Consider the following 27530-nt stretch of genomic DNA (forward strand, 5'->3'; position numbering starts at 1 on the left):
GATGAGCTGATGGCTGTCATATTAGAGTTACAGGAACACCCTGAACTGGTCAACAGCCAATCACAGGGCGTGTCGAGAGAAACACTACATTCAATCTAAACATAAAATCATCCCGTGCATTTGTCTTGCACTTATTCAATTTAACATATGAATAAAAAATCATATATAAATGTTTGCTTTTGTTTCCATGCAGTCTTTTGTAGAATGGATTATATTATTTTTTTAAATCCTCAAAAAATAGCATATATCATAATGTAAGTGATAATGCTTCCTGTACTCCAATTGCTCAATAAATAAAAAATGTATATATTTTGGGGAGGGGGGCAGAGAACGATGTCTGTTTTAAGCGGAAAATACATGGACAGTTATTTATAAACCTGACCTTAAAACCTTAACCACTTCAATGTTGGTTTGCTTTCCATCAGTTTATTTCTGTTCTTGGTATTTGTTCGTTTTTTTGTATTACAGTCCTTAATTGTTGAAAGTTGGATTTTTATGCATAAATTAAGCATGACATATATTAAGATACCAATCCAATTAAAAAAAAACAGAAGATTTCAAGTATTTTGTAAATATTTAAACTGCTGTTCCTGTCAATTGGGAGGTGTGCTGATTCAAAAATAAATAAACAAACAAATAAATAATACATAAATAGTATATAAATAGTAAATACATCATAAATAAATAGTAAATAATTAATAGATGGATAGATAAATACAAAGACAAATAAAAATAAACAAATGAACACTGGAAAATAAATACATAAAACAAATAATTAAATAATAAATAAACTGTGGGAAAAAATAAGTAAAATAAAAATAATAATAAACAAGTAAATATAAACATAAATTAAAGGTTTTTTTGTTTATTTATTTATTTCACACCTAATCCATCTTTCAGATACCCATTCCTGATGTTGGTATTTTTTTCGATCAAACTTTTGTACATTGATGAAATTTCCAGATAGTCCAACCCGGACCCAAATGGTGCAGATTAGACTCACGAACGACAAGAGGGAATCCAGTCGCCTATGACTTTAAGCAGGATGAATGGACTGACAAAAGGATATTTGACTTTCTAAATGGACCATATCTCATGTTGTCAGCGCTGTTCGATCACAGTCCTATAAAGTGAGAGTCAAAGCTGTTTTTGGCTTTATCCTAAAACAACCATTCTCCTTCTTTTGCTCCTCACTGGGGCACTTGTGGACGTGCATCCAGCACTGCCACGTGGTCTAAACAATGTGATTCAACAACCAAACTATGTTGTCAGTCGGCGCATCAAAGTTGCGACTGGTCCAGCGCCCTCGGCAGAGGATGATGATGGTGTTAGCCGTGCTTGTGTATGTGAGTGAGAATCTGTATGGGAGTTCTGTACAAGGGACACGATTCCTGACGTCAGAAAGAGCCACTGTGATACCGAGCAGATGAGCAGCCCCTCCCCCGGAGCATCCATTCATTCCGCCTTTTGGTTAAGTCGTGATGCAGGTTACCGGGAATGTGAATCATCCACAAAGACATCCGACTTTGGATGACGTGGATGCCGGCGAGGCCAAACACAAGAGCCTGACGTTAGCAGCGATGACGCAGAGTCATCTCGTTGAACCTTTGTATCGCCCTTGCGCTCTATCTACCCCCACCTGCACCCCTCCGAGCGTCATCATCAACGCAATGGTGTCTGTCATTCAGATCCAGATCTCTGCTTCAGTGTAACAAAAGAGTCACCTTGGGGGTCCAAAATTGCATTCTGAAAAGAGCAAAAAGTAATGGGGAGCTGTGTGACTGAAAAAAAATGGGGAATTTATGATTCGACATTTGGTTTCTTCACCTGACTAGCACCGGATACAATCCTATCCCCTTCCCACTGCTACAGACTGACGACACCCCGCAAATATTGGATTTGTGACAGCTACTAATGGCATCATTAATAAATCATTGCAGTGTGTGCCAGCCACGTCAGAGACGCTCGAGGAGCTCGTCTGCCCCTCCTTGTCGATATGGCCATGGCCCGCTTTCAGGTCCTGTGCTCTGTTCTTCTTGCAAAGTGACACACGATCCCCCCCGCCAACCGCAGGCATTTATAGTTGCGGGATAAAGCCAAGGAAGAATTAGGGTGTGTAGGGAGCCCAGGGACGAGAAGGCCTGCTAACCCACTTCTGTTCACCCAAGAAAACTATTACGTGCATGGCTTCCGCGCGGCAGTTATGTAAGGTTTAGAGAAAACACCCAAATTATCCATTCAAACTACTTGATTCAGTTCTCATATGCATTCCAGTAAATTAGCATTCGATTAGAGAAAATACCATGAATCACGGCTGTACAAAGTAAGACGAATGAATCAAACCGTCCATCACGCATGGCTTCACTCAAGATGGTTGCACGCTACTTTAGTGCAGGGTGCATCGAAGGACAGTCTTTCAGCTTTTTTCAAGTATGTTTTGATTTATTGGAGCAGCGAGGGGAGGGGGGTTTATTCCTAGAGCAGGAGCAGGAAAAGAAATACATATCTTAACAATATGTGTATGCATGAGGCACAAACACAACAACATGAGTTAGTTTCAGCAGGGTTATTAAAGATGTACTGATTTGTGTCAAATAGTATCGAATAGTAGTCTTGGTGCAACACACAACGATTCACCATTGCGTTATTTATGTGTTTTCCTTCTAATTTCGCCATCAACACGGATCAACACGACGTTTTCAGACCAAAGAAAGTACCCAAAATGCATTGTGTGTGACGCTTTCTCGGTCAGGGGCATTCCTGATGTGACGTCACGTCAGGAATCGTCACCAACTCAAAAACAAGACTTCCTGAATATTCAGCGCGAGTCTTAAAACGTAAAATATAGCTACATGTGGTGGAATCTTTGTGAAATACACTCAGTAGAAGTCATTTGAAGCGATTTTAGAAATTATGGACACAACTTGTCCGGTTGTCCTTTAAATAAAAGTAAACAAAATTTAATGTTAAATGAAATTAAAACATTTACTCCAGTCTGACCTGTTGTCCAGAAAATGTGCTTCATCGGCATCATATTGAATATCATTCTGAGAAAGAGGAAAGATGCAGTGAGCAGGGTAAGAAGGTTGGGAGGTGGTTCCGTACACATCAGAGATGGCAGCCTTTCAGGTCATCACTATGACCCTGGACCTCAAACATGGGTCCTCAATCGCCCAAAGTCGTGTTCTTCTCCCCTTGCAGCTCATTTGAGTTATATTTTTATTTTTTTTGAGGGGGGAGGGGATAATAAGGGTTTAATTGTGCAATGACCTCCTCCTAAACGACCTGTTCTTTAAACATGTGGACATACGGGAGCTCTCACGCGCACACACACGCACACATTTGCACACACAATGACTAGGTCTGGTCCCATGAGAACAGCATGAGAAGAGGCAGAGCCAAGCAGCTCTGGAATTCACTGATTATCTCCAGATTTCCCCTGAGGGCTCCTTGGTTCGGAAATCTCTTATACCTTACTATTTTCAACATAAGACGAATGCCTAAGTGGAGTGAGAACGTGGCAGTGAAATTTCTCTGATGAGAGAGGGGGAGAGTGAGAGAGCGAGCGAGATAGAGAGAGACCAAATAGAATTTTACACCACACCCAACACCCTAAAAATACCACACAGCACAGGTGTCAAACATAAGGCCTAAGGTCTAACATCGGGACCTCATTTTAAAAGCATGTTTTGCATATCAATGTCATGTTGCGTGCTAAACAACAAAATTGCCAGTGGTTTTCAGTGCCAGTGGATACCAAATCATAGCCACGAAGCAGCTATGTGTCATCTCCAGCAACCCACCACAACCTCACCCCAAAAAATTGCGACCTGGTCCCAAAATACCCACGGCGAGATAACAGTCCACGGACCAGTGGTCACAAACCACTATATAGCTGTCAAGTTAATTCCTTGAATGTATCACCTTGCTACCATTGCACCCGAATATCCGAATAGATAAGCAATCACAGTTTGTTGTTTCTTATTACTGCTAACTTATAATGGTGCACTATTAATCATACAAGATTATGCTTAATAATAATAAATGTAATAAATGTTTTTAATTAAGAAAAAAAAATATAGAATGGTGTTCGTGTTTGGGAGCTGGAATTGAATCCCAGTTTTTCATTTGATGTATCATGAAAATCCAACATGGCCATACAATAAAATATATGCAGGTGCAATTGTAGCTCTATCTCGCTCCAAGACTGGAAATAAACAACTGTCCCTGAATCTGACATATTCTCGCTTTGCTAAACATAAGCACATACATCCATATGCCAACGCCCATCCCTGCAGGCTGTCACTATCCACAGCATGGCTGCCCCCCACCCCCCAACTCCCCCATCATTTCTCTCCTCTCGTGTATGCTGTAAGCTGATTGGCTTGCAGATGGGTGAGGCTCACTGCAGAGGCAGAGCAAAAAGAGCGGCGAGTGCATGTGTGTGTGTGTGTGTGTGTGTGGGGGGGGGGGGTTCCCTGCTGTTAAATCCTACTTACACACCCTCTGATGGACACACAGGAAACCCTTGCGTGTCTCTTTTTTTAATGACACTTTTGACAACCTTGTGCAACACATGCTAGCCCCTCCTTAAAAAAACATGTCTTAATAGTTCAGATCATTTCAACTTTGCATGCTTGCCTTGTGATGGCCGCCAAAAACGCTTTCCGAGTGATGTGTGCATATTCGTGGAGAGGTCTCGGGTTTTGCTCGGGGTAATAAGAGACGCGCTGCCGCGCAGCTGTCGAGTGCGCACGTTTCTCGGGTTTCACCATTGCACGAAGTGGGAGTGCGCCCGTGTGGACGTTAGAGCACCAAAGCTGGTTGGAGGGAGCCCCCAGTGGATCAAGAGCAGTTGATCAGGGAAACATCCCAGTTGTGATCAATTGGCGCGGGCCCGCCCGGCTGTGCGTGTGCGTTCGTGCACATACATCTGAAGGTTAGAGCGACTGCATGGAGGCATGTCAACCTTTCTTTTCCATCCAATCTCGGCCGTTTAAAATGAATCTAATGCAACGGGGATGAAGGTGTCGGGGGCTTTAATAAAATAACAAGGTTGAAGGTCACTCATTTGATTGTAGCATGAGAAGATATGCTGACACTCAGCAGTGCACTTTATTATCAGGGATCATATGCCTTTGAAGGTCACATTCAAATACTTTCAATATCATGTCACCACCAGCACTACTCCACAGACATTTTTAGCATTTATTTTCACGGTACATACACTCGAATAAGGTCAAAATTCAAGCAACGTTAGATGTAATTTTTTTCCAATACCTTGCAGTGACATAAGACATTTTTTATCTGTCATGGTTGACTTTTGCAGCATGAAATAAATCTAGCTACATGGAAAATGATTTAATTTTTAAACATGTTTCGCAAATAATATATTTTTAAACATATTTTTATGAACAATGTTAATAGATTTATCTTTTACCATCGGCGCGCATCCATGGACCCAAAATGTAACGAGGCTGACCAAGGTGAAGGCACACTTGGCCAAGAATTATCGCACACTTGGCCAAAAATTATCATTCTAAAATGTGGCTCAATTCATCCACAGAGTCATTTTCTAGTTCGGTGGCTTTTAACGTTGCTGGAGTTACCAAACACAACTGGTTCATATTCACATTCAGCGAAAAGTACAAAATATCTTTTTATTTATTTTTTTACAAATTCAAGATATAAAAAAAAAAACATTTCCTAAAAACTGAAGATCATGTAAATGCGAATACACAAAAAACATATTTTTCCAAGCATCAAAAATTAATACATACATTTATTGTGCAGTTAGATTCATGCACAATAACTAAAAGTTGTGCGTAATGTAAAAAATAATAATACATAAATAAAGAAATACATAAATAAATCGATAGATAAATAAACAAGTAAAAAAATAAAAAAATAAACACGTAAATAAATAAAGAGATACATAGTTAATAATTAAAAAACAAATACATAAATAACTAAACAAACACACACAAATAAATACATAAATAAACACATAAATATATAAATAGATCTATAGATGAATAAATAAACACAAACAAATAAATACATAATTACATAAATAAATAAATAAATAAATAAATGAATAGATGAATACATAAATACATAAATAAATAAATAAAACAACACTTCCCAGATAGCCTTGTTCCGAGCTTACGACCAACAATGAATAACAAAGAGCTTATTAAACCATTACAACGGTTGTATTATAATATTTAACTACATCTAGGTATACTGTTTTTTTAGTCCCCTATTGAGTCTTAGGGATCGACTCAATCCTCCACAGCATTTGGAACAGGAGTCAGAATTATAGTTTTGTTCAAACAAAATAATTTAAAGAACCTTCAACGTCATTTTCCTCGATATCTCAACATTATTTTGAAGTCAAGAACCCCGACGCACTTTATATTATTCTAGAAATTTGACATGGTTCTCACTCCTTCCACTGTATAATCAATGTGCATATCATGTGACAAAAACAAAAAAAATGGCGCTTATTTATACGGCAAAACCTGACAACGATGAGAATTTGCACAACATGCTTTTCCCGCACTAAAGAACCAGCTGTTGTGCAGTCTTGCTAATAATAACCAAATGAATGGAGGGAGCCCGCCTTATAAGGAGAAGGAGAGCCCCACGGAGTAATCTCATGCCCAATGGTCATGCACTGCATGACATCAGCGTGAGTTTGACCCCACCGTGAAAAAGCAAACAAACATGACTTGTAAAGGTTTCGGCGTCAGCATCCCCTCACAAGACATGCATTGAGGTTGTTTGGTGGCTTCTCTGCACGATGCCATCCAGTGTCCAAAAGCCAATGGCAGCCACAATCCTCAAATGTCACCAGCCCGAGGAATGAGAAGGAGTACGCTTGTGGATCCACGTGCATCGTGCCGGCTCCGATTAGATTGAATTTGACATTTTAGTCTGGAATGTTTGGGAGTCTTAACTTGGATTTTACAATGCGACGTGCGTAAGAGCATTGGGTCATGTCCATCAGGTGACAGTGGAACCAATTAGATAAGAAAAATGAACACCCCTTGTCCTATTTTCGGGATGTGGGTGCGCGACTATTTGCACGTGTGTACATGTGCGTGAATGCACAGTCTTTGCAGTTCCTGAGTGTTCTTTGTTTTTAATTCGTCACGTCTTCACCAGAGTTGGGTTGTCACAGATGGCATTTATGTCATCACAGTCACTTGATTAATTTTCTGGACGAATTGTACTTGTCAGAGGATTTTTTTTTATCAGCCTTTTTTTTATCCTCTTTACCCTCACAAGGAACGCGGGAGGTTCCGCAACATATTCTAGCTGCATTCCGGCAATCTTGAAATGTTTGCTCACCAAATGCAGCGAACACAAAGACAAACACAGTCACACCCGGGTCAATTTAAAGTGTCCTTGAGAGTTTTGAAAGGCGCTTAGAAATTAAATGTATTATTATTATGATGATGATGATGATGATTATTATTATTATTATTATTATTATTATTATTATTATATAGTTTAAGTGTTCCATCAGCCTACCATGCATGCTTTTGGAATGTGGGAGGAAACCGGTCTCCCCGGAGAAAACCCACACAGGCCCGGCTAGAATATGCAAACTCCAACTTTCATAACTTTGCTGCTGTGAAATGTAAATTTCTCCACTGAGAGACTAATAAAGGCAAATCCAAATCCAAACAGGAAGGCTGAAGCGGGAATTGAACCCACAGCTTCTGCATTATGAGGTTAGCGTGCTAATTACTAAACCACAGGGCCTCCTAATTGTAATAAATCATTTTTATTTACCATATTTTATACCATATATACAGATACCATATTAGGCGTACTCAATATTATATTATATGTGATGTAATGTTGAGCCACAAGTCTCGCAACTACAGTCATCAGGCACCAACTCCATTTCCCCCTGTAGAAGAAGCATGTAGTGTAGAAGTAACCCCAGCCTCTACTGTAACACCTTATAATGTGGTTATAAGGCTATAATGCTATTTCAAACACTGATCATATTTGGAAAATGTTTTTCATTCATTGAAGGTGCGCCTTATAATCCGGTGTGCCTTATATATGGAAAAAGGTTAAAATACACTATTCAGTGGCGCCTTATACTCCGTTGCACTTTATCCACTTGAAAATACGGTACTTATACGTGATTATTTTTGACGGTATCACGTGACTTTTCTCTACCAATCCAATCCGATGAATACACGTTTAACTGATTCCACCAATCAAACATAGCCAAGAAGTCACATGATGGGATAGTTATATATTTCAATAACAGTATACATACGCGCACACACACGCAAACACACACACACACACACACACACACACACAAACACACACAAATGCATAAAAACTGCCATATGTGCCATCTCCATGGTTACAGGATAATTCTATTAAGATGTTACTTATCTTTGGCAATTATGTGCTTGCACATGTATGCAAAGCCCAATTGCCATATGCAAACTGATTACGAAGCAAAGTGCAAATGAACATCCGTCATTTGCATATGTATGTGTGTGCGCGCGTGCGTACGTGCGTGCTTATGTGTGTGAACATGAGCATGATGGGTCCAATATCGAGCAACTGCACATACAACCGTATGCTCTAATTGGCCTTGGAAGACACATTTACTTGTGTAATCTTTGCTCAGTGTTAATTGTGTTTGACATGGTCGAATAAACTGCTTTTACTGAATTGGCTGACGCTAAATTGCACTGCCATTTGCCCTTTTTTTCTATACCAATGGACATTATATTTACTCAATTTCATTTAATAAGGATGGAAGACCTCCACATTCACACCTATTTACAACCTTGTCTTCAGTTACACAAACATACACATTTTGGGGAATATGGCAGGAAGCTGGAATACACGGCAACACTACCCCAAAAAGACCTGAGAGGGAACTCATGTTTGAGGTACTGCTTGTCACAAGTCCTAAAGATGACAGCGTCAAATGATTTCTGGCCTTAAAGACCGGCACGAGCACACGAATTGACATTGAAATCATTTGATGTGCATCAACTTCAACAAAATAGCCTCTTCAAGGTACTTACATTGGGAGAGAATTGAGTGTTTGTTGTTGGAGTGCACACATGATTAGGACTTAAGCATGAAGGATCATAAATAGCATTACAGTGTGAGCCAGGGGCTTCATACCACGTATGGTCAAAGATTGAGCTTTTTAAAGCACAACTTTGTTTTCTTCTTGGAAGCTGTCAAAAAATAGAATGATAGAATGATTGCAGTCACAAGATGAAGTTGAAACACAAAAATTCAACCAAACAGCAGCAGACTCCACAGAAAGACAGAGATTAGAATTGATAGAAAAGTTTATCAACTAAACGCAAAGTACAACCAAAGATAAATGATCCGATTTTCTATTTTTATTTATTTATTTTTGCATGTGGATGGATTTTTCTGTCTTTTGGTATTTTGCCACTTAGACTTTGTACAGGTAGAACAGGCATATTTGAATCTTGTTTATTTAACCGTGCACACAACCGTGCACACAAAAAAATATTTGGGAGCACTCACAGAAATACTGTACATACAAAAGTTCACCCTCATTGGAAGGCCTGTTTTTTTTACTTCTTTATAAGCTTTCATGTTAATAATCACATTAACAATAACATTAACCATAAAACACATACTTTCCAGTGTATAAGGTGCACCGGAGTATAAGTTCAAACCTTTTCCACACTCTATGGCGCACCTTCAATGAATGAAAAACGTTTTCCAAATATAATGGATACATACATAAAAGTTTTCCAAATATAAGGTACACCACATTATAAGGCGCTACTGTAGATGCTGGGGTTTCACACTACTTCTACACGGGGGAATGAAGACCATTCAATGCTTTAATCAAATCCATATTCACTTTTGTTCGATTAAATCAGATGTTGTGATAAATGTGCCATTATCCACCAAACACGTTAATTTTCTTATTTTATAATTGGTATGCAAATGATTGTACTTCCTTGGGGTGGGGCCTTGAAGTCCCAATTTGATTATGGCTCCATCATTTAACAGATGAAGCGCAATGGCGCTTAATAGTTTTACTATTAGTAAATAGACATTGTGTGTGTGTGTGTGTGTGTGTGTGTGTGTGTGTGTGTGTGTGTGTGTGTGTGTGTGTGTGTGTGTGTGTGTGTGTGTGTGTGTGTGTGTTTGTATGACATATAAGTGTGCGCGTGCACACTTAGGTCTTTTTCTCACATTCTCTCTCTCTCTCTCTCTCTCTCTCTCTCTCTCTCTCTCTCTCTCTCTCTCTCTCTCTCTCATCTCTCACACACACACATACATCCACACACACATACGCACACAAAAAGAAGGACCCCCACCTCCCAAACCCCCCACCATTAATAGCCTCGGGTGATTCGCAGACATTGTGGCGGTCACCCAGGCGGGCAGTGCACGCGTACTCACGAGTTCAATGAGGGCGTCTGATATGTGTTTGTGGGGGGAGGGGGGGCTCACCGGGGGCGGGGGGATTGATGGTAATACTTTGGGGACCATGTGGCCAGAGCAGGGAGGATTGTTGTACCCTGAGGGGCCAAATGGTGGGTCTATTTGAGTGAGATTGTGCACTGGATTGGTGTGAGTGTAAACGTGCACATGCTTATGTATGTGTTTGTGTCACTTGGTCAGCCGCGGCATCATTACAAAGCTTTTGAAAGAGTTAAAAAGAAGCCAGCCATACACTGAATAAAACGGTGTGAAAAGCAAAAATATAGAAGTGGATGTTTGTTTGTGTGCACACGCGCGTTTGTGTAGTTATGAGTGAGTCCAAGTGTCAGTCATCCCGGGAGCCATCTGAACACGGTTTACCACGGAGGAGGTATCACAACAAAGGCCTGCAGCCTCCTTCAGCCTCATCACGTTGTCTCCTCTGGCCCTTTTTCTCCCTCTCATGTCACCAGATTTCATTCATAACTATGGCAACAATCCTGAATTATTGTAGAAATAAACAAAAATGAACACATGATTACTGATGACTTCGTTTACATTTTTTAACCATACCCCTGACAGCTATGACTGTCTAGCTACATATATATTCAGTACTGCATATATATCACACACACCCCCCCTATGCATAGGCAAAAGTGGGGCTCCGTAAAATAAATTCCCATGAAAGCAAAGTTGAATTTATCGAGTCACTTTATATTGAAAAATAAGCCATAATTTTAGAAGGCGCCACCATTGATTTTCAGTCACAAATCGCTCAAAATCATTGCCATCTTGAGCACCTCTTTTAAATCTTCAAGATTTACATGCACATGCACATACATTAACGCGTCGCACCCAATTACAGCATCATAAATGAATGCATGGTTTCAGGAAGACAAAAAAATCAATGAGGTAGGCAAGAAGAAATTAATCTCATGCTGAATTTCAAGCATGTTATCTTACATGAGTTGAGATAGCATAATTGGATTTATTGTAATGTGGGGGTGGGGCGGGGTGAGGCTGGGGAGGGGTTACCCTCTTGGTATGGTGGCTTCTTAGAAACAAATGATGGAATAATTGAGCGGAATGAGGATGATAAAACAGTCATTGCCTTCACCCAGAAGAAAAATAAGGCTTGCTTGGTATGTTGAGGAGATCTTTTTATCCCCCTCGCATCACATGATGGAAATGGTTCAGATTGAATGCAACTGAAAGATTGAAAAAAAGTAAAGTGTACTGTGACAATAAACTGTGCTCATTGTTTCTAGAATGCTATGAAAACAGCGAACATGTTTGACCCTGTTCCAAAGTCTGAATTAGAACCCTTCTCAGTGTTACTTCTAATTATGAATTGAATTGGTTCTTGAAGAAATGTGTCCAGTTGAATATTTGTAGGTAGAGACACATTTTCAAAGTAAATGCCCTAATCCGTTTCAAGAACGCCAAAAATGTAAACGTAAATGTTTTGTAAAGCGTAAAAATGCATCAACATATTTAGCAAATAAATGTTCCAATTAGATTAATGCACAATAAATTAAAGTTGGGCATAATGTAAAAAAAGATTTATTTATTTGTTTATTTGTGTGAGTATTTATTTATTTATTGCACCTTGTTAGTTCATGTTCTCTCAGAAGTGGTTGTTGTCTGACGTTTTGTGAAGAACCGCGTCATTGCCCGACGGGCAAATGACAAGAAAGCTGCATTACATGTATGTATGTATGTATGTATGTATGTATGTATGTATGTATGTATGTATGTATGTATGTATGTATGTATGTATGTATGTATGTATGTATGTATGTATGTATGTGTTTATTTATTTAGTTATTTATTTATTTACACTCGGTTTCAGCCAATGGGATGCCAGGATGGTCCTAGGTGATTTTCCCCCCTTGGGAAGCCAATGGGATGCTAGAATGATTCCAGGTAATAGTCAATGGCAGAGCAACAATAAGTATGTTGCGTTCAGGAAACTCGGCAGTGCGAGGAGTAGCCTATACTGTATTTTTTAATCTTTCGTATCTTCAAATTTCTTTTCTAACAAGAGACAATATTGTCCTATTGTAACTTGGTGTTTCGTAACTTGAAAATTTTGTAAGAAGAGACATTTGCAAGTAGAGGTAACACTGTACTTAAAAAAAAAACATGAGGGTGTTGCTATATCAATATAAGGCTATACATTTGATGGTATTGACGTACACTTACTGAATTTTGTCTAGTCTCAATAAAGTGTCATTTTGTGAGATTAAAAAATAAAACAATTAAAGTCTAGCATTTTAAGGATCACAATAAAATTACTTCAACAACTACTTCATAGGAGAAATTAAAACTTACTATCTATTCAAAACGAGTTCTATCAATTCTCCATTCATTCCACATGTCTGAATGTGTAGAGGTTGATTGTTTTAAGCAACCCGAAATTTGAGGTCGTTCCTCAGGTCACCGTCCCCCTTTTACCTCCTACTGAGCTTCCACAGTGTTTGCTCCCACACTTTCTTTGGGGTTAATGTTCACCTCTTCTTCTCCTTTGTTTTGTTTCTCTCTCTCCTGTCTCTTTTCGTTCGCCTCAAGATGATCTCCATACCGACAGGCTTTTTCCATTCACACGGCTCTCTCTTCTCGCTCGTCTCCTCTTCTGATCTTGTCTATTTCACTTTTGCTAAACCCTTGACTGATTGTTGAGCGGCTTGTCCTTTTTACTCACCAAATGTAAATGGTGCCGAGGGGTGGGGGGGAGGTCATCAGGGTCAAGCACTTCATGCACACATTGTTGAAAATTCATTTGCGCACCTCTGTGATCTGTGACTCTCTTTTGACCTCCTCACCTCTACTGAGGACCACTGAGGCTAAAAACTGCATTTTTTTTGTATGTTTTTTTTTGTGATGGCCCAACAGAGCGCCAGGCCCAAAAGATGAACATTTTTGTCCAAAATGTCATATTCATCATTAAAGTTTAAAACAAAAAAAATCCAACAACGCAATCCAATCAAAGAAAGTGTTTATTTGACTAACTTTAATGAGTCTCACTCATCGGTCAAACTCATTTTTTCCCGCAGCCCACATTGCAGTTAGGGTTTGCTCTCGAGGTCCTTTATGAAATTGGGGTAGCCATTAGAATGTTTCATCCCCTCCACATATTACATATTACATATAGAGTGCACAACAAATGAATGAATAAATAGTTTTCAAATCTAAAGTCAAGAATAATGACTGTCATTGCGGTTTACATGGGACAATTGGAAATGTTGGTTCGGACTTTAGCAAGCATCATGGCACTTGACATCCCTTAACTTTGTCACCTGTGGTCTAAATACAGTAAAGTCTCGTTATATCGATAGTACTGCTTATTACGATACTATTTCTATGAACGCAAGGAGAAAATTGCCGCAGGATTGGATATATCGATAGTCCGGTTATATCGATATTTTTTCCGACTCCCGAGAATATCGATATAACGAGACTTCACTGTAGTACCGTATTTACCGTTGCTGTTAAAGAGCTATATAAATCAGGATGTATTGTATTGTATTGTATTGTATTGTATTGTATTGTATTGTATTGTATTGTATTGCACTATAAGGCGCACCTAAAAGCCTTGAATTTTCTTCAAAACTTGACCATGTATCTTCAAATCCAGTGTGTCTTATATATGTGAAACATTTTAAAATATATCATTTATTGAAGGTACGCCATATAATGCGGTACATCTATTATGCACTATATAATTTGATTTGTTTTAAAATAGGTCATTCATTGAAGGTGCGCCTGATAATCCGGTGCGCTTTAGTCCAGAAAATACGTGAAAGTAATCTTCAAGAAAACGTGACAGAAACATGCAAAATGTGTAAAACCTTTTGTATTTGCCCAGCATGAAGCGTTATTGGTTTTAATTAATTTAGTTGGCAATCCGGACCCAGCTTGATGTATTTCCATACCTATTTTTAATGGCATTCAATGAGCGCGCTCTATTTTCAGAAAAATCTGTGACTGTTAGTCATTGCTGCCTCATACACGTGATATTTGTATTTATCTATTTATCTATTTACGTTTTTTTAATCGAACATTTGTGACAAGCTGCATCTCTCATAATTGTCATTCGATCTGCAACTTCCCTCGAAGGCCAACGCAGACAAGCCAAACTCTTGGGAAAAGCTTCCTAGTTCACTTCCTCGGTAATGACCTGCCATCATTCAATCCCACCCACAATGACTCAGCATGGGAATTTCAAAGGAGGCGGCGATATGGGGCCTGCCGGCAGCATTCCATGCTTCACACTCGGACATATCTGAGAAACAAAAGGCAGGGAAAATAAAAGGAGGGAGAAGACGAAGAGATTATGGGTCATAGTAGGAGAGGGAGGACACGCTAGGGAAAAAGGTTGTCAAACAAGGGAGGCAAATGGCAAGACGAGCTTTACAACAATCTTGTAGGTGCCCCAGAGGGAGAGGGGAGGTTTGGAGACCGGACTGGGCGCTCCTTCCCATGGAGTGTCCAGACGCTAGACCACACCGGTTCGGGTTTTCTCACAGCACCGCCTTCAAACATCCGTCACATCCCATTAGGACCGATGCAAGACTACCAAAGAGAGCTGGAAGGGCATGATGAAATTGGGGTCAAAGTGAATTTAAAAGGATGAGGGCTTTGTTGGCTTATTGGAGCTTAACCAAGCTTTGTCTCTCAATTGTAATGGCATCTAAGATTTCGGAGAGCAGACGATACACTTTTAGAGATTGTTCAGTCGTCTCGAGATATGATAGCCTGTAAGATTCCCCCAGAAAAAGAATCAAAAGAGTAATGCTGAATGATGTAACAATGAAATGAAACTACAAGAGCTGCACGATTTCATCTTAGACAGTGAAAGAGCAAAAGTGGCAAGTGGTTCGAATGAGATGTGACAGATGCAAAGGAGAATAGCCATCATGAAAATGTGTGTGGGGGGTGAGGGGGGGTTAGCACTCTCACTTGTCATTTTCAAACAACATACTGACATTTCGCCTCCAAAGAGTCTTTCACACAAGTGGCGAAGTGGGGGGCTTGGTGACCCGCATCCAGGCAAGGAAAACCAACATCCATATACAGTCAAACCTTGGTTTTCGAACGTCTCGGTTCTCGACCAATTCGATTTTTTAACCAAAAATTTTGCGCTACTTATGACTCGGTTTACAATCGATAGTCGGTTCTCGACCAAACTGAGTGCACCTGAATGCACCACCCGACTCTCCTCCGCTTCCTTATACGTCACTTCCTTGTGTCACGTCGTCGCTCGTGTAGCGTTCCATTGCGAGCAGGCATGTTTGTATTGTTCAATCATGATTTTAAAAAATCAGACATTGATTATATTGATTATAATGGTAAATGTTTCAGTCTTCGACCAAATCAGTTTTCGAACAACTTTCTGGAACAGATTATGGTCAAAAACCTAGGTTTGACTGTGATGTATTTATCATAAGGTTTTTTTTTTTTAGTCGTTCTCTGTCCACTTGTTCTTTATTTCTTAGGGCCCTATTTAATTTCATTTCATTTCATGGTCACTAAGACACTTTTGTTCCAACAGAAATCGTCTGTGTTCGTGTTAACACACTTGGCTGACCTCCTTAGTCTCATCCAAATTGTTACTGTCGTCTGCGATGGCTTGGTTATGTAAACATACAGCATCCGATCGATTGGTCATCTCAGATGAGACGGATGTGTCTAAACAGCAAATTGTTTTCAATATGGTGGGACGCCCCACTGCAAAATTTGTCTGGCAGACTTCCTTCCATGTTACCAAGGCAACCTGCTTTCTAAAACGGAGTGACCTATTTCGACCACATTTGGCATGTCACTCGAACATCCTCAAGTTGTACATATGGAATCAAATCTGGTGAAAAAAGATCGATAAACATAACATTTATGCACACTTGGCCTCCTGACACTAATCAATGATTTTTTTTAGAAGCTACTTTGCTCCAAAGTGTGTCAGTGTGTCAAATCGACGCCATATAGTTTTATGACATGCTGTTTTACAAGCACTGTACATCATTTGAGCATTTTGTTTCTTGACCCGAACACAAGGTATACAAAGTCACTCATGTTGTACGCTCCGGCGTGCCGCGCATTAAACACAGAGTGCTAATCATCCTTTCGTGCTGGTGCATAAAAGGATGATTAGCGATCGTCGGGGGCTAACATGAGATGAAAACGCTCTCTCTCTTCTAGCGCAGGCAAAAATGACATGCATACTGTATATGCTCCTTTTACACACAAAAAAATGTGGCTGGAGACCACTGCTACACTGTACATAATTTATGAAGGCCAGTCAATTTTATTGATATTGCAGCAATTTAAAGCAGTAGTTAGTCTCAAGGCACTTTACATTATGGAGAGCAACCTTCGCACATGAAAGAAAGCAACCAAATCCCACATGTGCAAGCACCAATGATAATAAGACGAATAAAGAAAAAGCACACGCCCAAGTTCACTTAACTGCGCTTGGTCTATGATCAACAAGATTATTGCTGGTAACAGGCTTAGTGCAATTATTCTTTTTTTTTATGGCCCGTATCCTCCCTAAGGTCAAAGGTGAAGTATAACCAATTCCAGTTGGCTTGGGGCAATGGGCTTTTTCTAGAATGGGTCATTGGCGAGCCAATCCAGTTATGAAAAGTCATAAATATGGTAGCATAGCACAACTCCCACCGTGTACTGATTTTGTGTTGCTACAAATCAAAGTTATTCTAAATCAGAAATTGCATAATAATCAGTTTTGCATGTGGATTTCCATCACTGAATTTTGGTGTCATGGAAAATTCAACTAGGCTTTTGGATGCAAAAGAAACTATGACTGAGTTTGAAAACCTTGATAGATGTATCAAAACGTTGCACACGCACCAGGGGCTGAGGCCAAATTCCCCAAAAGTTTTGGGAGAGCCCAAAACATTCCAAAGGTTCCATTCTGTGGAGATTCCAGAGAAGAGAGCAACCATCCCACGCTTATCAGTGACTTGTCGATTTGGAATGAGGAGCTGGAAAATGTCAAGGAAAGATTCTGTTACAACACATACTTATGCATTGACTTATGCGATTGGATTTTTGTTTTCACTTTGACCTCCACTCTACTGATTTTTCAAATCACATTGTTTCATTTTTTCTTTTCTTTCTAGTGGTGCATCACACAACCCCAAGACATTCGTCTTCTGAATTGCATTCCAACCACAGGAGTACTTTAGCACATACAGTATGTCATGGTGTCAAAGTCAAGGGTCGGGGGCCAAATCTGACCCGCCACATCATTTTATCGGTTCCGCAAAACAAACTTTTTTCCATGATGCTTGCTAAAGTCCAACCAAAATTTGAAATTGTCGTACATAAACTACAATAACAGTCATTATGTTTTACTTCAAATTTGAAAAGTAGTTATTCATTCATTTGTTTGTCTTTATGTATGTAATATGTGAATGAGATAAACATTCTACTGGCTTCCCCAAAAATTATATACAGTAACTAATACTTGTTTTTCGCAGTGAATGGGGACCAAGACCACCTGCAATAGAGGAAAATCCACAAAGTAGAGTTATATAATAATCACCCACATGAACCATGAGATACTGTGCTGTCATTTGGTGACGTCAGCGCTGGGAACCAATCAAGCTCCAGCCATGTACAAAAGCTCTGAGTCACTTGGATTTTTTTTAAAATTCTGAAGGTTTTTTTTTTCCCTTGGAATAAAAAATCTGTGGTGCACTGAAATCGCGATAAGTAACTCTTCGACTGGTCACCAGCCAAGGCACTGATAGACAAACAAGCATTCATTATCACAGTTACACCTCAAAACAATTAAAAGTTTTCAATTGGAGCTCACGTGTGTTTTTGGAATGTGGGAGGAAACCTGAGAATCAAGGGGAAGCACACAGAGTGCGAAGCAAACGTTGACGGGACGGCCTGAGCCAAATTTGAAACAAGGATATCCCGACTCCGAGGCAGCCGTGGGAATTGCGATTTTACCTATTCTATATTTGCGTACCAAATATGTAGTATAAAGTCCTAAACTTTGACCAATATGAGTTTACTCACACACAAAGGGGCTCAAGGCATGACGTTAGTCACCACTTCATCATATTCTTGTTGCTTTTATCATAGGAGAAGGTAACAATAAACCTTGTGTGTGTCATACATAAAAGGTGACAGAAGTGAAAGCTGCAACCTTCAAGTGGAACGCAAACAAACACTCACACATGCAAGTTGACGTTTCGCCTGAGTGAGAAGTATGTGGGCTGTGGTGAGGCGGACAGAAAATACCATTTTGTTTTCGTGAGAAAAGGGAAGTGTGTGGCCACAGAATCAGTTAGCGAAACACTTTTGCATGGAAGTGATAAAGGGTATTGTCATTCGTTCCTCTGAACTCTTTCAACTCGTCCAGGAGTGAATTATGAACTAAAGAATGTTCCGTGACACCCAAAGCATGTAACCAAAGCCAAAACTCAAGGAATCACCTTGGTTAAAATGACCTGTGTTAGAGCGCCTCTTGCAGGTTGAAGTGGCATTTATCTGTGTATAATAATAATATTAATAATAATATAATACATTTCATTTCATTTATAAGCGCCTTTCAAAACTCTCAAGGACACTTTACAGTCACATTATATTTTTTTCTGCGGGTGAGCAGCGGCAGCCACACGCGCCAGCGTTCACTCAACCGGAAGTAACATGAAGGCTTTTGTTTTTTTCTCACTGGGCAGGATGGGGCGGTATCATGATCAACAGAGCTGCACGACAATTTGGAGGTTTGGGGCTTGGATCTCGACTCCAGGCGTCCTGTCTGGAAAAAAAATAGTGATGCAAGTAAACATTTCTAGATGTTTCCAACTTTATTTATTTATTTATTTGTATATTTATCTAACTACATGAGTGGGTGGATAGATGGATTGATGGATAGATGGATGGATGGAGAGATGGATAAATGAATAGAAATATATGCATATATTGTGTTGTATTATCCAGTATAATTCACGATCAAATAAACCATATAAAAAAAATCCGCAAAATGTTACTTTTACATTTGCTCAACAGAAAGACAATACGTATTGTTAGGAATGTGTGTGTAGTTTTTGAACTGTATGTCGATGGAAAAAAACATTTAAAACTTTTTTTTAATTCCGAGTATACTTTTGAACACACCGAATATAGATTTCAATGGATGTTTGGTCAAACACACTTGACAGTCATAACTTCAAATGTAAACTTGCACTTTAAAGTGCATCACACAAAACCAAAAAGAAAAGAGAGAAACAAAATACAAAGAAAAAGGAAGAAGAGGGTGTAAAAGTGGTGTCAGCAAACTTCTTCTTTCCTGGAAGAGTCCAAAACTCTCATGACTTACTTCAAAAGTAAACCTTTTCCTGTTTTGACTGCAAAAGTTTCATCTAAAGATATACGAGCAAACACACGTGTAAACTGTAAATGTCTCCACATCGCACATTCCATAAATAGTTGAACAGCAAAAAATAGTGTTTTGGATTTACGTTTGAATCGGTTGCACATCATTAAAATGTGATAAACTGCAGTAAAGTTCCTGTGTTTTCCGAAAAAAAAAAAAAACAAAGCTATGAAATGTTAGAATTCAGTTAAACAGTTTTAATGCGCAACAGAAAATCAAGTAGGCTTACTTTTTTAGTGCATGATGATGCTTCCTTTATGTGTTTTTAAATCTATACAGTCCTTTGAAGTCTGTAGCCTTCGGTGTTAATAACTATAGGACCAATGTGTGGATCATGTGAAAGTGAATAAGTGAACAAATGATTTTTTTCCACATCCACATTGAAATTTCATGGTTTCTAACTTCTTACTTGGCAAACGATGCCTTCTAACTGAGATCCAACGACCGGGTTTCGAGAAATCGGTGTTTTTCAATTTTAAATCTGAAGTAGATGGGCGTTCAAAATGTGTGCCATGGACGGATCAATCCACTAGGTGGCAGTATTGCACATGTTTCGATTCTGTTTGTGCATGTAATGGAACAAGCTAGATAAAAGGACATAAATGTAAGTGTTTTACATTTATATACGTCCCCATTTTACACTGCGGTGTGTGAACAATTTCACCTTTGTATTCCCCCCCCCCCCCACACACACACACACACACACAAAAACACCAACACCAAGTGTTTGCTAACTAGACCAAATGTCAAAACGTCATGAAGGCACAATTAATGCACGCAGAGAGTACAACTTCAAACGACTAATGGCCCCCCGGATGGGTCTCAGTTGCAGCTGTCAGATTGGATGTGTGACAGGCTGGACACTTTTGGAGATGATGACACAATATTAAAGTTCGAGCCCTCTGCAAAATGTCATAAGTCATTCACCCTCCTGGCCATTTCAACGTGTGTTCAGTGCCAAATGTGAAAACAAAGCACTCGGCGGTGTCATGTCAACGCCCAATTGAATATGTCTCCACCATTTACTGTCAAATGACACATTTAATTTCTTATTCTTAGTCTGAAATTATTCATACACAATTGCATATGAGTAAAGGAGCTGAGATTTAAGGAATTATTTTCAACAATGGCGATGACTGAATGCATTGATAAATTGTGTTAAATTCATAAATATCATGTGTTTATTTTTGAGGAAAACAGAAAAAAATGAATAGGTTTTAGAACATTTTTATTTTAACCAATGTACTGTATATCTTTGAATTAAGTAATTCCCAAAGAACTATTTTTTTTCCCAGTTTAGGACTATTGGAAAGAGAAATAAACAAATTGTTACCATTGTCGAACCTTTAAAAAATGTACCTGTTTTAAGTATGATTTTATCATTCCTAACTGTGACACAAGTGTAAAAATAAACGGACAAAGTCGTTGTTAATTTTGAATACATCTCAGTGTAATATTTTTGTTACACACAGATTGGTAAACGTGAACAAGTAAAATATAAAAAAAAAGAATTAGAAGGGAAAGAACTTCTTAAACATTGACTCTGGCAAGTGTCATACTCAATACAACTTGATGCTCCAGTTGGATACACATATACACATACAAATTTCCCCATTGTGCGACGAATAAAGGTTTTCTGATTCTGATATACACACACACATGTATATATATATATATATATATTTATTATTATTATATTATGATTAGTTTTGTTTTATCACAAACCGCATTTTTTTCTTGAAAAAACACATTTTAAATTGCTTATTAGTTGTGATGTACTCAAATGCAAGATAAATGTTGGTTTTGGCTCCCGCCGGCCGGCCCTTCTCTGACAAGAGCCAGAGAGGGAAAAAAAAGAAAAACACACACACAAGCAGACAGTATTTGTTTCTTGGTGTCGTCAAGTCCTGCACATGTTGATGCGCGTGTGCCAAAAATAGAACCCCGGGGGGTCACGGTGCTGAGTGGCTTGACACAAAATGTGACACACTCCCACACCCACACACATACACATGAGAGGAAACATAAACGTGCCATTAGGATGCGTCCAAGTTGTAAGAATCACGCCTGTGGGGGGGGTTTATCATTTGTATGAGTGCTATCGCCGTAGGAGGGCATGTAGTCCTCCTGTTGAGGGCAACATTCCCACGGAGTCGACATTTTGAGTGGCATACCCGAAATGAACGTGGATTCGACATTGAACATTTAGAATGAGGATCAACCTGCATGGATGTTGTGCACTGATGATTCAAATTCTTTTGTGAGAACTGGATCATTAAATTTCACATTGTTTGGGCATAAACAATGACTTCCAAGTAATTCATATTATATCCTGCATATTAATTCTGAAAAAAGAACAGTGTGTGTATATATATATATATATATATATATATATATATATATATATATATATATATATATATATATATATGTGTGTATATATATATATGTGTGTGTGTGTGTGTGTGTGTGTGTGTGTGTGTCTTTGTGTTGTCATATTATTTGTTATTTGTTATTTTTCTTCCCAAGATGGCGGCGCGTGAACACGCAGCGGCTCCCCTCTCTCCCGGCAAATTGGCGTTTTCGTGTTTATTATGTTTGTTAAGTCATTGTTAAGTATACACACACACACACACACACACACACACACACACACAAATTATACAGAGTACATACATACACATATATGGTTGCCATTTCAATGTAAGTAATTTCTTTATACATTCAGAAAAAAATATTGATTGAATTAATCGAAAACGGCCCACACAATTGTATTGACATCTTCTAATGCACGAAGCAAAATTATTTTCCTATTCCCATTTACAGATAAAGAAACATTAGTATTTGTTCCCCTCAATTGAATATCTGATGTATTTCACTCTCCACACATGGAGATGAAACGGTGATTTGTGATCCAAATCTGCAAAATGCACCTTGAAGATCTTTCATTATCCATGAAATCCATCCATCCATAATTTTTGCGATACATGTTAGCATATTAATACATCCTTTGTAGGTCAGAAGAGCTCGGGAAAAAAATCAGCCCTGGCCTTTACTTACTGCATACATGAAAACGGAACCATGTTATAAGAGCGTACTGGTATTTGTGTGTCTGTGCGCCCGTGTGTGTGTGTGTGTGTGTGCATATTAGTATGAGTGCGAGTGAGTGAGCGCCTACTGAAAGTGTGTTCCCAGGAGAGCGTTTGTAATCAGCTGTCAAAAACGTGCAATGTTCTCATTGTGGCCATTGAGAGTTGAGCTATGTGCTGGGCAGGGAAAAGCTCTCAGGTCCCCTTGGTATGCTCATCCAAGCTGTGGCAGTGGATGTGAACAACATACTGCGGTGACACCATCTGCTTCGCTGCACTCTCCCCGACAAGGTGTTTGAAGTGTTCTGTCCGAGGTAAGACTTCAATGTGAATGGAGTGTTGATGTTGGGTCAAATTGTTTGTTGTAGCGTTTCGTCACATACTATTTGAAAATATCTGCAGTGATTAAAATAAAGTATTTTTTTTTCCTTAAAATGTTCTGTCAAATGGTTTTCAGTCTAAAAAAAATGTGTGTTTGGGATTGTTGCTAACCTCTGAATGAATACAAGGGGGAAAACCCCTTCTGCGTTTTTGCGGCATATTGCTTCCAATTGATGCTAACGGCGCTCATTTTAAATCACAGTGCTCAATTTCACTCTAATCTGCCCCTCGCTGCGTTAAATATTGTTTTGTCTGCTTATCGTCATGATTTGAGAGACCTTTCTTTGTTTTTGTAAATGTCATGAGTGTGCTCGAGATGATTGAGTTGGACCTCCCGGATGGCAGCCTGATCGATGAGCTGATCGTGTTAACGTCCCAGAGTCTCGGCCAACGGGAGATCCAAGAACACTTCAACATCATCAAGGAGATCGGCCGAGGGAAATATGGCAAAGTGTTGCTGGTCACACATCGCTTCAAGGGTACTTTGCACTTGCTTGACATCATATCAAGTAAAAATGTTAAGAATAAAATGTTAGACCAAAAAATCATTTCAATCATTCAAATAAATCACACATGGATTTACAGACCCACTATCAAAGACATCTATGGGCCAGCGATGAAAGGACAGGAATTACAAAAAAAATACCTTGTATATATTCTTATTTACGTAGAATTTTAAATGCTCCGTAAAGCACTTTGTTCGATCTGCAGCGGTTGTGAAAGCTCTATATAAATAAAGCTGCATTGTCCTGTATTCCCTTAGTGTGGCTCCACCTGGTAGATGCATAATGCAACCGCAGCCACTAGTGTAGCTTCTTTTTGATGCACTTTATAATGTGTTGTGCTTTATATATGAACACTGTTTTAAAATATGCCATTAAACTCCTAGCTGCTTTATAATGCGGAAAACACAGATGTAAAAAAAAAGGCACATTAAATCATTCGCTTCCATTCCCAAATGTATTCAGGAATTGAAAAGTGTGACGTGGAGCGTCATTCCCGAATTTTTTCAGGCATTGGTTTTTCTTGCGGGGGTTGATAAAGCGCTGGTCAGACCTCTGGCAATGTTTTTCCCTTCCAAGGGGGCACAGCATTTGCCTTTTGTCCATGTTAGCGCTTTGTTAAGCGCTTTGCTTCAGCTGTTGTTAAAGCGCTATATAAATCAATGTGTTGTATGTGTTGTATCAATGTGTTGTAGCTCAGATAACTCAAGACCCTTATAACTTAGGAACTAACTCTTTATTCCTGGTGAAAGCAGAGAGTGTAAGATATCTTACGCTGAGTTGAATGTTTATGTAGTCCTAAAACTCAAGATTCTGTGGGTGCTGCAATTGGAGTGAAAATGACTAAAATCCTGGCACTGGAGTGGACACATTTTTTGCACGTCATCTGGCAGTGAATGAGTTAAAGACAAGAAAATGTTACTGGTAAAGAGAAGATGCTCTGGATTTGATATAGATCGGAGGAGACAAGTCACTTTAAGCATCAAACACTTGAAATTATCACAAGTGGGACATTGTTGAGTACAAAGTTTGAAATCCGGATTCTGCGCAGGGACGCCCATGGCATTGAAAGTGATGCCGAAAACCTCAACTAAACTGCAAGGTTTCCTGCGAGAATACTGCATCTCCTTACATCTGTCCTGCCACCCCTGCATTGTGGGTCTCTTTGGCATCGCCTTTCAGTCGAGTGAACACTACTGCTTCGCCCAGGAGCTTGTCATCGGGAGGGACCTGTTTGCTGTCATTGAGCCCAAGGTACATACGGCAAGTCACTGTGCAAAATCCAGATCAGGAAGTAGGTTGATTTAGCTTCATTTTCTGGGGCGCTAAATGATCTATTTCAGGTGGGAATCCCAGAGTCGGCCGCCAAACGTTGTGCAGTCCAGATCGCCAGTGCTTTAGAATTTATCCACAGCCGGGGGCTGGTCCACCGAGATATCAAGCCTGAGAACATCTTGCTGCTGGATCATGACTGCCGCCAAGTCAAACTGGCAGACTTTGGCCTAGCCCAGAAAAGGGGCACTCTGATCAGTTTCATCACCGGGACTCTGCCTTACATGGCCCCGGAGCTTTGCAAAGTCGCTCTCCTTGAAGGCCAAATAGAAATCACTGCGCCTCCGCTGAGTGTGGAGCCAAGTCTCGATACTTGGGCCTTTGGGGTGCTTATATTCTGCATCCTGACGGGTTACTTTCCTTGGGAGCGTTGCACGGACTCGGACGACTTCTACCAAGAGTTTGCCGACTGGTCGAGCCTGGGAGAGAATGGCAACACGGAACAGGACAGTCCTCAATTGTGGAAGAAGTTCACAGCAGACGCTATGGAGTTGTTTCGTAAGCTACTAGTGGTAGACGCCGAAAAGAGGTGCGGAGAAGGGATGGTGAGAGAATACGTGATGAAGGCCTGGCTGAAGAAGGAAAATGGGACAGAGCCTCAGACGACATGAGAAAAAGACAAAGAATAATCCAGGGATTTACGAATGAAGATCATAATTTACATTTTGTTTGGTTTTTGTTTGTATTACACCACATATGTTTTCATTTAACATGAACTATTTCCACAACAACTAACATTTTGTTGCACCCATTTAAAAGCCAGTGTACTATTTTAACTCAATCGCTGCCATTCCCAAATTTGTTCGGGAATTGATAAATGTGACATGAAGTGCCGTTTCCAGATTTGTTCACATTTTGCTTTTTCTTCTGGGGGGTGCCTATAGAGCGCTGGTCAGGTCTCTGGCAATGTTATTTTTCCCATCCACATGGGGGCAGCATTTTTCTTTTGTCAATGTTAGCGCTTTCTTTACAGTTCCGGCGGTTGTTAAAGCGCTATATAAATCAATATGTATTGTCTTGCATTTTATACAGCTGTTGTTTTGTACAGCTGCCCCCATTTCAACCTCAGATAACTCCAGACGCATATAAGTCAGCAATTAACTATTTTCTTCTTACGCTGCATTGAATGTTTATGTAGTCCTAAAAGTCAATATATTGTGGGTCCTGCCAATTGAGTGAAACTGACAAAAACCCTGGCACTGGAGTGGAGTGGACATATTTCTGCACATCATCTGGCAGTGAATGAGTTAACTGTCATACGAACGGAAGCCGGGCTTGAAATGTATTGCAAGTGTAATAAAGAAGCCAGCCAAAGCTCTGAAGTATAAAAATCAAAAACATCTTTTTTCTGCATTTTGTTTACTTAACAGTCTGTCACAATATGCCACTTTATGGCTGGGATGGTCGTGAGTAAACCTGCGAGCCTTGCAATTGATAACACGATGGAAAAGCCACCAAGGTGACCCTCAGGGTGCGAAAACTGTTATTGTATCGAGTCAACACATCACTAAATCCTCTCAACGAACTGAGTAGGCGGAACAAGATTATTTGAATGAATTCAAGTATGATAATACTGTTGATCAAGTTGTACTGTTTTGCCGCACGCCACATTGTAATTACGGTTTCCTCTCGGTTTCTATTAGGAATTTGGGCCAAGCCACTAAAATGTTTTATCACCTCCATATAGTAAATACAGAGCGCACAACAATTGAATGAATAACTCGTTTTCAAATTTGAGGGAAAACATAATGACTGGTATCGATGCATCGATGGACCACTCCTGTACGACTGAGAGCTTACACAGACGAATTGCTACCAACTTTGGGAGAGACATCCTTCTGCTGGTACGTAACTTAGAAAAGGCCACCTTTAAATTAGCTGCATAATGACTGGTATTTTGGTTTACATATGACAATTTGAAATGTTGGTTCGGACTTTAACAAGCATCGTGGAATTTCCCAAGTTAGATTTGCTTTCGCGGGCCAAATAAAATGATATGGCGTGACAAATTTGGCCCCCGGACCTTCACTTTGACATATGTGCTGTAGATGCACACTAGCAATGAGTCTGTGTAATACCATTATTGGGCTTAAAAAAATGTCAGTTGTCCTACATATAGTGCATTTGTTTATCGGCTCTATCTGAAGAAAAAAAAACACAAATAAACCGCCCGTATCCATTGACGTATTTAACATTTGCAATACTGTATATGGCCACACCGTGAGAGCAGCTGCATGGAAAGAAATATTTATACAAATCCACCCGTCCAATTAGCATTCCTGCATCCAATCTTTTGGCCAGATATCGGATAACTCTTTGAAGCTACAAAAGAGAACA

General features: G+C 39.6%; 1 protein-coding gene and 1 long non-coding RNA gene across 5 annotated transcripts in view; both read left to right on the forward strand.

Moving 5' to 3' along the window:
• LOC148903924 (uncharacterized) overlaps positions 1-20476 on the forward strand; it is a 99513-nt gene extending 79037 nt beyond the window's left edge. For all 4 annotated transcript variants that reach the window (XR_016116748.1, XR_016116749.1, XR_016116750.1 and 1 more), the window contains 2 exons: positions 19191-19293; positions 19361-20476. This is a non-coding gene — a long non-coding RNA (uncharacterized LOC148903924). The remainder of the gene's footprint in view (positions 1-19190; positions 19294-19360) is intronic.
• Positions 20477-23301: 2825 nt separating this feature from the next.
• On the forward strand, positions 23302-26704 carry LOC148903926 (serine/threonine-protein kinase SBK1). The gene is made up of 3 exons (XM_089011215.1): positions 23302-23837; positions 24913-25115; positions 25205-26704. Exons 1-3 carry the CDS (start codon positions 23660-23662, stop codon positions 25802-25804), a joined length of 981 nt encoding a protein of 326 aa, XP_088867341.1. The 5' UTR covers positions 23302-23659; the 3' UTR covers positions 25805-26704.
• Positions 26705-27530: the final 826 nt, after the last annotated feature.

The sequence above is a fragment of the Hippocampus bargibanti genome, linkage group LG01 (assembly GCF_051943395.1).
Source record: "Hippocampus bargibanti isolate YZ-2025 linkage group LG01, ASM5194339v1, whole genome shotgun sequence".
Lineage (NCBI taxonomy): Eukaryota > Metazoa > Chordata > Actinopteri > Syngnathiformes > Syngnathidae > Hippocampus > Hippocampus bargibanti.